The 14887-nt window shown below is 34.5% G+C and overlaps 2 protein-coding genes across 8 annotated transcripts in view; one reads left to right on the top strand and one right to left on the bottom strand.

Moving 5' to 3' along the window:
- Positions 1-14887, top strand: part of LOC150099303 (uncharacterized) — a 186015-nt gene that overhangs the window by 134142 nt on the left and 36986 nt on the right. For 5 of the 6 annotated variants that reach the window (XR_016549329.1, XM_090403322.1, XM_090403320.1 and 2 more), the window contains one exon: positions 10732-11977. The exons of the other annotated variant lie outside the window; for it this stretch is intronic. Coding sequence is in view for 1 of the 5 variants with exons in the window: in XM_090403321.1 (XP_090259447.1) it covers positions 10732-10779 (48 nt within the window). In the remaining 4 variants the exon portion in view is untranslated. Of the gene's footprint in view, positions 1-10731; positions 11978-14887 lie in introns of those variants that run through there. 6 annotated transcript variants of the gene reach the window in all.
- Positions 13764-14887, bottom strand: part of Cdk8 (cyclin-dependent kinase 8) — a 190176-nt gene continuing 189052 nt past the window's right edge. For both annotated transcript variants that reach the window (XM_090403316.1, XM_090403317.1), the window contains exon 15: positions 13764-14800. In XM_090403316.1, coding sequence (XP_090259442.1) covers positions 14696-14800 — 105 coding nt within the window. In that variant the 3' untranslated portion in view covers positions 13764-14695. The remainder of the gene's footprint in view (positions 14801-14887) is intronic.

The following is a 14887-nucleotide window of genomic DNA, read 5'->3' as shown; positions in this document are numbered from 1 at the left end:
CAGGACACCAGAGTGTACAGAGGATTTGAAACTGGAAGTGATCACTATTTAGTCTTGAGCAGGATAAAATTGAATTTCATATTGAAAAAAATAACATGTAAGAAAGTTTTAAAGCGAATAAAAGTTGAGCAGCTCTCAGATGTGAACTGTAGACTAAAATACACAAAGATTATTGAAGAAAAAATTAAAGAGTTTGAGAGCAAAAACTTTAGAGATTCAGTGGCAAGCCTTGAAGAAAACCTTGATTGATTCAGCCAGAGAGGCATGTGGTGAGGTTGTCTGCAAGGATAGAAAAATCAGAACTCCATGGTGGACACAGGAAGTTAAAGAGGCAGTGAAGGAAAAGAAGAAAGCATATCAAGAAGTTCCTCGCAAATAAGTCAGCTTGTGCTCTTAGAGAATACAGAGACAAATGTAAGAAAGCTAAACACTGTGTAAAACTAGCTAAATAAAAGTCATGGGAGGACTTTGGCAAAAACATAGAAAATAAATATCAAGAAGGTGGCAAAATATTTTGGAGGTTATTGAAGTTTAGAAATGGAGGAAAGATTACTGTAAAAGGAGTTAGAGATGATAAGGTGACATGAAAAGGAGAAAAAGATATTGTTGAAGTATGGAGTGATTACTTTGATAAACTGCTAAATGAAACAGACAGTGATCACAGCACTTTGGCAAGAACATAAAAAATAAATATCAAGAAGGTGGCAAAATATTTTGGAGGTTATTGAAGAAGTTTAGAAATGGAGGAAAGATTACTGTAAAAGGAGTTAGAGATGATAAAGGTGACATGAAAAGGAGAAAAAGATATTGTTGAAGTATGGAGTGATTACTTTGATAAACTGCTAAATGAAACAGACAGTGATGACAGCACAGTGGTAAAAAACACTGACCAGGCATGCAGTCAGGAATACGTATTCATACTTGAAGTAGAAAAAGCCATCAAAGGCTTAAAATGATGGAAAGGCAGCAGGAGTAGATGATATTCGACCAGAAATGCTGAAGTATGGTGGTATAAAAGTCTTGCAGTGGCTGCACTGCATAGTTCAGACGTCCTGGACAGAGGGACGAATTCCCAATGATTGGAGTAGAGCTCTCATAGTACCCATATATAAAAAGGGAAATAAAACTGAATGTGAGAATTACAGAGGTATTTCCCTACTGAGTGTTGCTGGTAAGATATATGCAAATATACTTGAGAAATGGTTGAGAGGAATTGTAGAAGAAAAATTTGGTGAAGAGCAAGCTGGATTCTGGCCAAATAGAGGCTGTCAGGATCAGATCATCACTTTACGACAAATAGTGAAGAAATCATGGGAATATAACAAACATCTCTATTTGAGTTTTGTAGATCTGGAAAAGGCATATGATAACGTGCCAAGAGAGAAGCTATGCAATACGCTACAGTTATATGGTGTCAATGGAGTATTATATCAAGTAATACTTAGTCTTTATTTGAGTTGTAAGTCAGCAGTTAGAATTGCTGGAAGTACAGGAAGATGGTTTAATGTTAAATCAGGTGTGAGACAAGGATGTACATTATCCCCTCTGTTATTCATTATCTATATGGATCACATTATGAAGGAAAGTAATATTAAACATATCAAAATTGGAGATGTTAATGTCAGCTCTTTGCTTTATGCAGACGATGTTATACTTATCAATAAATCCACTACGGGTCTGCAAGATTCCTTGGCTAAATTGAATAACTGTTGTAATAGATATGGCACCGCGCGGTTAGCCTAGTGGCTTTGCACTTCGCAACCATATGCCTGGGGAAGGAGTGTCCCAGGTTCGATTCCCGTTGTAGACGTGAGGAATTTGAGGATCTTCCTCAGGCATAGCCAAGTTAGCTGGTCTTGGGCGTGGTCAGTAGGGTTTTTTCCGCCAGTTTATCTGGCGTTTTTCATCCCGCAAACCGGCTCCGTGAACATACACCTCTACAGTCAAAAATATATCCCCCCCCCCAGCGGCAGACCAGGCGACGGGTCGGTTGGGAGTGGTACTAACAAGAAGTCGCATCTAAGTAACACGCGGACCCTGCATAGGAAGCGGGAATAACGCATAGAAGAAGAAGTTGTAATAGATATGGTATGAAGGTCAGCAATAAAAAGACAAAGACAATGAAAATAGGCTGAATCGTTGAAAATGTCAACTGCATTGTGAACGGAGAACCTGTGGAACAAGTAAAACATTTCACCTACTTCGGCACGATTTTTAGTGAAGATGGTAAATTAAATATGGAAATAGACAACAGAATCAATAAAGCTGGTATAGTAGGAAGTCAACTGAATAAATTCATATGAAATAAGAGAGAAATTAGTCGGAACACTAAATTAGCTGTATACAAGACAGTGTTCAAACCAGTTTTAAGTTATTGATCTGAGAGCTGGGTCAGAAGTAAAACACATGACTAGAGACCACAGATATGAGAATCCTGAGAACGATTAGAGGCGTGAACAGATGGCATCGATGGCAATATCATATTAAAAACGAGGATATTTGGAAAGAAATTTCAGCATCCAGGAATCAGAGCTATTCTCAGGTGGTATTGTCATTTGAACAGAATGGGCAAAGAAACATTGGCAAAATAAGTGTTCTCTGCCAGGTTGGCAGGAAAACGACCCAGAGGAAGACCAAGATATAGCTGGTTTGATAGGGTACAAAGCCTTAGATGACAGAAATATAAGATCTGATAAATGCCAGCAAAGGTTGGTCGATTGGTAGAGCCTCTGCTACTAATGGCTCAGTTAAGTAAGTTTGAGCGCGGTTAGTAGTTGGAAGGGGACAATCGTTCGATGCTGTTGGCACACTCTCCCTCCATGAGTCTTTGGACTCCCTGGAGGTGTCAAATAATAATAATATTCATGTCTTGACAAGTAACAGACTGATCTGGAGGAAAATTGTAGATAGGAAGTTAGTAATGATGTAAATTTTTCATGTAGTACAATCATATCCTGTACACCCCTTGAGGGTACAATGCAGGAATTTGATGATGATGAGTGGGACTAGTTTAAAAAAATTGTAACGGACAGCACAAGGAACTAAAGTCCTTATTAAGCACCATCTATGTTGGAAAAAGAGATAAAACAAATATCAATATTTGATTTTTCTCATTTTTCTAACATAGATGGTGCCTAATTAGGACTTTAGTTCCTTTATGTTGTCTGTTACAATTTTCTATATTACAAATATTAATATTTGTTTTCTCTATCTTTTTCCAACATAGATGGCACTTAATTAGGACTTTAGTTCCTTGTGCTGTCTGTTACATTACATTTTTTTTTTTTAAACTAGTCCCACTATTATACCAAATTGTTGTTGTTGTTTTGCATACTGTGACAAACTGTTTTTGTGCTCTGAAGAGGCTGGATATAATACCAGCAAATAAGCTAATAAATATTATTTTCTTATCATTCTGTGTTGTCATCAGTACCATGAAAATAAATGACCTAAAAGTCATGGGAAGACTGGTAAGAACATTGAAAATAAATATCAGAGGAAAGAGTACTATAAAAGGAATAAGAGTTGATAAAGGTAACATGAAAACTGAAGATACTGGTATGCTAGATGTGTGGATTAAACCTGAAATGAGGAAAGGCAGCTGGAGTAGATGAAATTTGGCCAGAAATGCTGAAATATGGAAGTATAAAAATTTGCAGTGGCTGTAATGCATAGTTCAGAAGGCCTGGTCAAAAGGTTGATTTCTAGATGATTGGAGTAGAACAATCATAGTACTCATCTATAAAAGAAATAAAACTGAATGAGAGAATTACAGCGGCATTTCCATACTGAATGTTCCCTGTATGATTTATGCAAATATACTTGAGAAACGACTAAGAAAAATTGTGGAAGGGAAGCTTGGTGAAGAGCAAGCTGGATCCAGGCTAAACAGAGGTTGTCAGCAACAGATTTTCACTTTAAGACAAACAGTTGAGAAATCTTAGGAATATAAGGATTTGTATTTAAGTTTTATAGATCTGGAAAAGGCATGTGACAATGACCCAAAAGAAAAGCTCTTGAAAACTCTACAGTTATATGGTTTAAATAATACATTATATCAAGCAATAGATAGTCTCTGTTATTGATTATATAAGGATTGCACTATGAAGGAAACTAGTATTAAATCTGATATTGAAATTGACAGTGTTAATCTCAGCTCTTTATTTCATGCAGATGATGTTATATTTCTAAATAAATCCAGCATAAGTCTACAAGATTCCTTGTTAACTGAATAACTGTTGTAATAAATTTGGTATGAAAAGCAGCAATACAAAGACAAACATCAAATGTATCCTGAATGGCAGACCTACAGAACAAGTAAAACATTTCAGCCATTTAGGCACAATTTTTAGTGAAAATGGCAAATTGTCAATAGAATTAGTAAACCTGGTATGGTAGAAAGTCAGCTGAATAAATTTATATAGAATAAGAAAGAAATTGGTCAAAACACTAAATGTATACAAGACAGTGTTCAAACTACTTTTAACTTATGGAATCTGAAATAAAAGATGGCATCAATGGCAGTATTGTATTAAAAGGAGGATATTAGGAAAGAATTTGCCATTGTAAGCATCCAAGAATGTCTTGGCAAAGCTAACTTAAACAGAATGAGAGAAGAAAGATTAGCAAAACAAGGATTCTTTGCCAGTTGGCAGGAAAATAACCCAGAGGAAGAGACCAAGATGTAGATGGATTGATACAGTAAAAAATGCCTTAGAAAACAGAAGTATAATATATTATTGATCGGATGTCAGTGATGGTGGAAATTTTTTCATGTAGTAGTATCATAATACCCTGTACATCCCATAAGGTTACTATCAGGAATTTCATGATGTAAATATATTTACTTTCATTAAATTGAGTACAGTGGAATATCCTGATGATTGAAGTCATGTTGATACCTGATGCTATTATCTTTGTGACAAAAAATTCACAGGAGTTCTTGATATAGCAAGAGATGATTTGTCTTAGTCATTGATGCAGAAGTTGAAGGAAATGAATTATGCCAGAAGGTTAGCTTTCTCTTTGGATGATGTTATGATGGGAAGTGAGAATAACTTAGGCTGCAAGCAGAGAGGGCAGAAGTTGGCTCATTGGCTTTAACATGAGACCTGGGCATGATTGCCATGTGGAAAACCAAGTTTTTTTGTTTAGCCCTTGCAGAGAGAGAGAGTTGGATCAAATTATTTTTCTTTCAGCTGTTGTTAGCAGTGTGACAGGCAGACTGTCACTTTTGTCTTGAGTTATTTGTGCTGAATTTTTGAAATTGTAGTCTAATGTATCAGATGATAATGTATCTGAGTGTGAGCAAACAAAAGTTTGTATGTGAAGTGACTTCACAACTAAGGGAGGCAGATGACTTTGCATCATATTTCCCTAGTATCCTTATAACACACAGCTGACTTTATTACTGATGGGAAGAGTCACCACCAAAGCCAGTTCTGAACTTTATTGAGGTTTTATCAGTGAGGACTTGTGGAGATGCTAATAGCTAAGTAAGTGGTAGAAATCATATTATATATACTAGTAGGAAAATAGTGGATCACCTTATTATCAAAACACTCTGAAGAGATAGTGGTAGTATTTTTTTTTTCTCCATCATATTAAAAAGCAGTATACTTGACATTTTTCTCATTTTTATTCAGTTATGTTGGTATGTGTGCGTGTGTATGTATATCCCTAGAGTAGTGTGTCCCAATCTTTTGATACCTGTATACTCCTATTTAAAATTTTAGAAAGAGTGGAAAGCAGTTTGGGAGAAGTTACAACAATATTTCATTCAAACATGAATAATTATAAAGTATTTATTTTTTAACATTTGTCTTATAATATATAATAAATTATCAGCATGTGAAACTAGTTCATCATCATAATCAAAATCCTGCCGTGTACCCTCAAGGGGTGTACAGGATATGATAGTACTACATGAAAAATTTACATCATTACTAACTTCCCATCTACAATTTTCCTGCAGATCAGTCTGTTACTTGTCAAGACTCCAATATTATCAGATCTTATATTGCTGCTGTCTAAGGCACTTTGTACTGTATCAATCCACCTATATCTTGGTCTTCCTCTGGGTCGTTTTCTTGCCAACCTGACAGAGAACACTTGTTTTGCCAATCTTTCCTTGCCATTCTGTTTAAATGACCATACCACATGAGATTAGCTCTGCTAATGCATTCCTGGATGCTGACAATGTCAAGTTCTTTCCTAATATCCTCGTTTTTAATATGATATTGCCATCGATGCCATCTGTTCACGCCTCTAATCTTTCTCAGGATTCTCATATCTGTGGTCTCTAGTCATGTGTTTTACTTCTGACCCAGCTCTCAGATCCATAACTTAAAACTGGTTTGAACACTGTCTTGTATACAGCTAATTTAGTGTTCCAACTAATTTCTCTCTTATTCCATATGACTTTATTCAGTTGACTTCCTACTATACCAGCTTTATTGATTCTGTTGTCTATTTCCATATTTAATTTACCATCTTCACTAAAAATCGTGCCGAAGTAGGTGAAAGGTTTTACATGTTCCACGGGCTCTCCGTTCACAATGCAGTTGACATTTTCAGCGATTCTGCCTATTTTCATTGTCTTTGTCTTTTTATTGCTGACCTTCATATGATATCTATTACAACAGTTATTCAATTTAGTCAAGGAATCTTGCAGACTCGTAGCAGATTTATTGATAAGTATAACATCGTCCGCATAAAGCAAAGAGCTGACATTAACATCTCCAATTTTGATATCATGTTTAATACCACTTTCCTTCATAATGTGATCCATATAGATAATGAATAACAGAGGGGATAATGTACATCCTTGTCTCACACCTGATTTAACATTAAACCATCTTCCTGTACTTCCAGCAATTCTAACTGCTGACTTACAACTCAAATAAAGACTAAGTATTGCTTGATATAATACTCCATTGACACCATATAACTGTAGCGTATTGCATAGCTTCCCTCTTGGCACGTTATCATATGCCTTTTCCAGATCTACAAAACTCAAATAGAGATGTTTGTTATATTCCCATGATTTCTTCACTATTTGTCGTAAAGTGATGATCTGATCCTGACAGCCTCTATTTGGCCGGAATCCAGCTTGCTCTTCACCAAATTTTTCTTCTACAATTCTTCTCAACCATTTCTCAAGTATACTTGCATATATCTTACCAGGAACACTCAGTAGGGAAATACCTCTGTAATTCTCACATTCAGTTTTATTTCCCTTTTTATATATGGGTACTATGAGAGCTCTACTCCAATCATCGGGAATTCGTCCCTCTGTCCAGGCCATCTGAGCTATGCAGTGCAGTCACTGCAAGACTTTTATACCACCATACTTCAGCATTTTTGGTCAAATATCATCTACTCCTGCTGCCTTTCCACATTTTAAGCCTTTGATGGCTTTTTCTACTTTAAGTATGAATACGTATTCCTAACTGTATGCCTGTTGAGTGTTTTTTACCACTGTGTGATCACTGCTTGTTTCATTTAGCAGTTTCTCGAATTACTCCATACTTCAAGGATATCTTTTTCTCCTGTTTTCATGTCACCTTTATCATCTCTAACTCCTTTTACAGTACTCTTTCCTCCAAAATATTTTGCTACCTTCTTGATATTTATTTTCTATGTTCTTGCCAAAGTCCTCCCATGACTTTTGTTTAGCTAGTTTTACACAGTGTTTATCTTTCTTACATTTGTCTCTGTATTCTCTAAGAGCACAAGCTGACTTATTTGCAGGAACTTTTGATATGCTTTCTTCTTTTCCTTCACTGCCTCTTTAACTTCCTGTGTCCATCATGGAGTTCTAATTTTTCTATCCTTGCAGACAACTTCACCACATGCCTCTCTGGCTGAAACAGTCAAGGTTTTCTTCAAGGCTTGCCACTGAATCTCTAAAGTTTTTGCTCTCAAACTCTTTAATTTTTTCTTCAATAATCTTTGTGTATTTTAGTCTACAGTTCACATCTGAGAGCTGCTCAACTTTAATTTGCTTTAAAACTTTCTTACATGTTATTCTTTTCAATATGAAATTCAATTTTATCCTGCTCAAGACTAAATAGTGATCACTTCCAATTTCAAATCCTCTGTACACTCTTGTGTCCTGCACAAGGGAGAAAACATCACTATCAACAATAACATAGTCAATGAGACTTTTCTCATTTCTTGCCTCTTCTCTCCATGTGAATTTGTGCACATTTTTATGTTGGAACATTGTGTTAGTAATTTGCCATTATTATTAGCTTTGCTCTTTTCTCCAAATTTTCTCAATATATTTTTGTATGTCTACAATCATTACCTACTCTGCTATTTAGATCCCCAAGAAGGACCAACTTTTCCTTTTTCATTGTGTCAGATGCTTTCTCTAAATCCTCAAAAAATTCCTCCACTTCTACCTTAGTAGAACCTTCTGTGGGACCATAGGCACAAATAAGTCTCATTGTCCAGTTCCCCATTTTGATATTTGTCCACATCACTCTACTTGAGACTGCCTGCCATTCAAGAAGATTAGCCTCGTATTTAGTGTTGAATACAATGGCTACTCCTTGTTTTCCTTGGTTGTCATTGCCTGAATATAACATTCTGTATTTATTGCTCAGAGAGATCTCACCAGTTTTTGTCTTTTTTGTTTCAGTCACCCTATTATGTCGATCTGGTACTTATCTAATTCCTCAGCTAGCTCCATTTCTTAGCCATTCAGGCTTCTTATGTTGATAGTACTGATCTTTAACTCTGGTGATGTTGGGTTGGGGTGTTTTTTCAGATTTGTTCCAGTAGCTGACTTTTCACTGTTCACGCTGGTTCCCTGGTGAAAACAACGAGGACCTTGTTTAACCGGGCGACGCCCCAGCCAGCATGAAATTTTGTCATGTTGTAACATCATTTTGTAATTTGGTTTAAGCCAATAAGAATTACAATTTGGCTGGCTAAATCGCAAATTGCCAGCCCATCCTTGTTCGTTCAGTATCCAGGTAGATACCCAAAAGGGTGCACCACGAGAAGGTGAGGATTGGACATTAGGTCAGAAGCCCTGGTCGGTTCTCCGCATTCCTTTAAAGGCTATGTGGAGGTCTCCTCTCAGTTATGCAGCTTTGACCCTTATGCACCCCATGAAACTAGTTTTAATTGTTAAATGCATTTTTAGTTATACGAATCCAATATATGTACAGTAGAAACAAAAATTATGACGTGGTTAAAAACAGGATGTTTTTAACCAGTGATCCACATTAAAAGGTTTAAGAAATACAAAAAACAGAGATTAATTATTATTAGGCTGCACTCCAAATAGAACACAACTGCTAAAGAAGTAAGAGTAGTACTATTAGCATATGTATAAACCTGTACATTCATTGCAACTCTTGTGACACAAACATGATTAAATATGTATAAGTGTGCACAAGGGTGGTGAAATAATCATTCAGGATGGTTATAATTTAAGATGAATGACTCCCAAATTTAGCAGAGTTCTGACTGTATGGTTCAAACTATATGAATTTAAACTTTTTTAATGCAAACAGTTCAAGCCATGTGGTTGGAACACATTTATACAATCAGATGTGACACTAATGAAGGTAGTCAGTACATGCCAAGAGACACAATTTGATAAAAACTTCCCTTTTTTTAGATTTTTAGTTACTGAAGAATTATAGAACAGACCTGCCCTTTGCTGTGACAATATGATAAGAAAAATATAAAAGAAAAAAAATATAATAATCAAAATTTTAAAAAACAAAATAAAGTGCCCTGGACCCAGATATGCTCACTTTGAGAAATACTGCCTTGGAGCAGTATTTTCCAAACTTTTTGGTATCCACGTACTCCTTTTAAAATTTTAGTAACACCAGCGTGTCATGCCCCCCCCCCCCCCTCCTCCTCCAACGTCAGGCATAGTTATATTTCCTTCAAACACAAATAATTATAAAGATATATTTCTTGTAAACATTTGCATTTTGATAAATTATAAATATGGAAAAGCTTTTTTAATTATTATATAGTTATACGAATCCAATATACTTACTGTAGAAACAAAAATTATGAAATATAAATTTTCAATAATAAAAAAAGTTTAACGAAACAAATGAAATTTAGCAGAGAGTTCCAAGCTGTTTGAATTTAAGCTTAATGCAAACAATTTGAACATGAAGTTGAAAATGCAGTTGTACCATTAACCAGACATGGGTTTAATGGAGGTCATTAAACACGTCAAGAGACATTTTGTTTAAGACTTTGATGATTTGAAAAATTCATTAGAGAATAGACCTGTGACAAGAATTAAAAAAAAATAAATAAAAGTGCCTCTCACCCCAAAGACCATTCAAGTACCTCAAAGGTATGCACACCACACTTTGGGAAACACTGCCCTAGATGATGCATACTTGGACATAGTTACATTTTCAATGTTTCCACTAGGTACTTGACTGTTGTGCATTGTGCCCTGCGAATGCTGGTTTTAAATCCATCAAAATATCAGTAACTTAATAAATTCACTACTTTTTTTTTTTATATGGCATTTTGAGTTAATACCATTATAAGGATGCAATATATAATATCCTACACCTAAGTCTTCTTACACTGATATTCACATCAAGACAGAGCAAGCAGACAGAAATAATCTCTTAATGTCAAACTTTCATATTCACATAAACCAACACAAAATAGAAAACTCATGTTTTCTAAGTTGTATGATATACAAAATTATATATCTTTATTATTCAATAGGTTTCCACAGTGCTCATCTTTTGGCCCAGGACTGTTTGGCAGTGGTGATTTGATATATACAAGAACAGCTACCATCTCAAGCCTAGCATCATTGTTCTTCGAGCTAGAGGAAACACCTGGTAGCTCCTCAACTCTGGATATTAAGTCAAGTTGGAGATACTGCATAGTTTAATCTGATATTTCAATGCTGATAAAGACAGCAGTTTATTTTATTTATTGAGTGCTTATACTATCCTGTCATTAAAAGTCTCAAAAGAAAATCAATGATCTTATTGATAATAATACAACTTGGTCAGAGGAACTGGACAGCAAGATCACATTGGTGTTCCCAAGGCACACCAATCAAGAGATCTCAACCCATTTCTTCAGAACATCATTGGCATTAGACAGAGACAACAGTTTTCCATTTGAGGACATGCTTATAGAGAAGTGACAGTGGTTTGTCTTTCCATATATACAGATGCAGTCTTCACAGAAGTCTGGAGTATTCAAATACTAAACCAAGTTTTATCTGTAATAGATATGCTAGTTAGGAATGGCTATAACAAAAGAATAAGTCATTACTCTTTTTTCTATTAAACTCATATCAACATTTGTTGTGCATTTAATGTACAACATAAATGCATATTTCAAGGAGAGCATACTATCATATGTAGGAAAAGTTATCTACCAAGCTTGCATGTCGAATTCTACCTTCTTTCCCCATCTCCAAATCATCTAAGGTTTCTCATCCTTTTGAAAAGCATACATAGGACAAGCCAGAAGGTTGTACATCCAATTTTGTGTGTGGGAGGTGAAAGAACAATGAAGAACCAGGATTTTCAGCATATAGTTGGCTCATAAAAACTCAGCACAAACTAGCTATCTATGACCGTAACCTGAAACTTGAAGGTCATTTTAAGGAAGCTGTAATCGATATAAAAGACCTGACTGAATTACAATAATTATTAAATCCACAATCTTGTTTGGATCTCTGTCAGCTGGAGTAGAGACACAAATGTGATTACATCAATCATTCTTTCAAAGAACTATACAATTAACTACGTGAGTGTGTTGCATGTTATGGCTCTCAGACATTTATTAAATTTCATCAATCTGCCTGTAGCGATTTTCAGTTTATTTCCTTGTTATCAGTAGTTTTTGATAACAAAATGTAACTATGTCACTACAACTGCTAAAACAATCTTTATTTGTTCAACAACTTTGGAGTCATCAGGAGATATAAGATTAAAAGCATCTGTTAATATATATTTCTCTGTATTTTGTTAATTTAAGAGACAAGTTTCAATGTATACCATGGCTAATTGATTTGTTTATTATGACCAGTTACTATCTTATTCAGCATCCACTGTGCTCAAATCTTGAACACAGATTTGAGTTTTTTCAGGTTTTGATGCTATGCCTGCTTTTTAAGTTAGACTTCATTTCTTCATATCTGACTGTGCAATATTGGATGTATTCAGATTATGAATATGAAATTTTCTATTTCTACAAGTTTTTTTTTTAATTATTATTTTTACAAGAGAAACAATTTGACTATCTTTTCAGAAAACTGGTATCTATTACTATAATATAGTTCTTACAAGAAAATAAAATTTAATACATTATGAATTAGCACAATCAGATAAGCTGTCTATTTTCAAAACTGAATTAATCTTCAAAGATCATAAAATTCCTGATATGTACTATGATAGTACTACATAAAAAAGTTACACCACTACTGTCAAAACTCCAGTATTATCAGATCTTATATTTCTGTCTTTCAAGACACTTTTTACTGTATCCATCCATCTATATCTTGGTCTTCCTCTGGGTCTTTTTCCTATCAAAGAACACTTGTTTTGCTAAACTTTCTTCTCCCATTCTGTTTAGGTGACCATACCACCCAAAATTAGCTCTACTAACACATTACTGAATGATAACAATGGCGAGTTATTTTCTAACATCCTCATTTTTTATGTGATACTGCCATCTCTTCACTCCACTAATTTTTCTCATAAAGTACTTTTTCCTCCATTTTTAAGCTTTTTCAATAGCCTCCAGATTATTTTGCCACTTTCCTGATATTTATTTTCTACGTTCTTATCAAAGTCCTCCCATGACTTTTGTTTTGCTAGTTTTACCATCATACAATAAATAAAATAAATCTTAATATTTAATGTTTAATATCATAGCTACTCCTTTTCCTTGACTGTTATTTCCTGAATATAGCATTCTGTATTTGTTGCTTAGAATGATCTAACCTGTTTTTGTTTTCTTTGTTTCAGTCATGCTTATTATGTTGATCTGGTACTTATCCAATTCCTCAGCTATCTCCATTTCTTTGCCATTCAGGCTTCTTATGTTGATAGTACCGATATTGAACTATGGTGGTGTTAAGTTGGAGTGGGTTTTAAGATTTGTTTCAGTAGCTGACTTTGCACTATTTGCCCTGGTTTCCTGACAAAAATAACAGGGGTCTTGTTTAACTGGGCAACACCCCAGCTAGCATAAAATTCTATTATGTTATACCATCCTGTAGGTAATATAATATATCCCTTATCTCTGAATTAAAGATATAACTGAAATATCTCAACACAACCTTTTATTATTCTACTATCTGATTCATTAGTTGGCCTGCCAATTTTTTTGTAATTTAATTATAGGCATTTGCTGACTCCTAATTCTTGGAACAACATACCCTAAAAATTGCTAATCAGAGGAAACTTCTCCCACCTTGATTACTTCCCAATTAATCCTGTTATACAGATTAACTACTAAGTAATCATTTATTTAAGAAAATGCTGTCCTATTCAAAATTATCAAATATAATCCTCATGAATTTGTTATATATATATATTTTTTTAAATGTAAATTCTACCCTCATATTATTGTACATTTAGTACTATGAAGGTTAAGGATTATCACTAGTATTTAAATACCTATGATCTGCACAATCACTTGAGTACCACAGGCATTTGAATAACAATATTTTGGAAATAATCAGATGACCGAAAGAGAGAGAGAGAGGGATGAGATGCTAAAGACAACTCTTTCAGCCAGATGCTAAAAATGCTTATTTTATTTTTTACATAATTATCATGCATACATGTATACGTACATACATATATGATATGTAAACAAATGTGCACATGCATCAAAATGCACATTGGATGTATAGCAAAAAATAAAAAATAGTTTGCATAGGTTATGTACAGAAGTAACATCTTCTATCATTACTATAATATACAAAGAAACATCACTATCATATACAAATAAAATATTACATCTCAATGAGCTAAACTAAAATTCAAGAGGAATGTCAAGATCCTAATTTTTTTTCTTCTTTTTTTTAAATATATATAACTCACTGAAATGAATGCATCGGAATTGTTCAAGCACAGTTTGAAAAGAAACTGCTTGGAGGAGATGAATAATTTCGATGAATTTGCAAGTAACACATTTGCACCTGAGAAGGTCCTTAAGTGCTTTAAAATCTATAGCCACGAAAAGCATACAGAAAATAGAATTTGAGACATCTTAAGATAAATTTTGACCTTAAATTTAAAACTATTAGAAACCATTACTCAATAGTTTTGTTATTCTGGACAGATTTAAAACAGCACATAATGTTTGAAATGGCAAACATGTCTACTCTCAAACATTCCTTGATATATTTTTCAGTGGTAGAAACTTAAATGAAACAAATAATCAAGTGATCTAAGCTGAATTTTCATATCAAAGTAAGACAGTAAAACCACAAAGATGCTGTATTTAGAGGCATTCAAAGAAGAGTGCCACAGACATACCCATGATGATATCACTGCAAGATCCCTTTCCAGCATTTTCATATCATACAATCTCACTAATTTAATTATGAATTCTTTGACACTGGGTTTAATGGGATTTGCTCTTTTAAGCATTTTACACTGATTACAGAGATAGGAATTAGTTCAATTGGTTTCTATAGTTTAATCTACTTTTGTCAAAAGTGTTGAGGAAATCCTGCAGTTGCCGTCTGCTGTGGGGCTGCAGTTGTGAATGCCATTGTAGGCTGAGCTGGCTGGACACCACCTCCCATTGCATGAGTCTAAAATAAGAATTAAGAAAATTATATTAGTTAAAAGGCAAAGGTAACAGTTCTTTCTAAAAAAATAAACTGGCCATTAAATTTTCC

The sequence above is a fragment of the Typopeltis vanoorti genome, chromosome 14 (genome assembly GCF_054136105.1).
Source record: "Typopeltis vanoorti isolate ZY-2024b chromosome 14, IOZ_Tvanoo_1.0, whole genome shotgun sequence".
NCBI classification, from domain to species: domain Eukaryota; kingdom Metazoa; phylum Arthropoda; class Arachnida; order Uropygi; family Thelyphonidae; genus Typopeltis; species Typopeltis vanoorti.
Note: the sequence above shows the minus strand (reverse complement) of the source record. Positions and strands in the feature narration are given on the sequence as shown.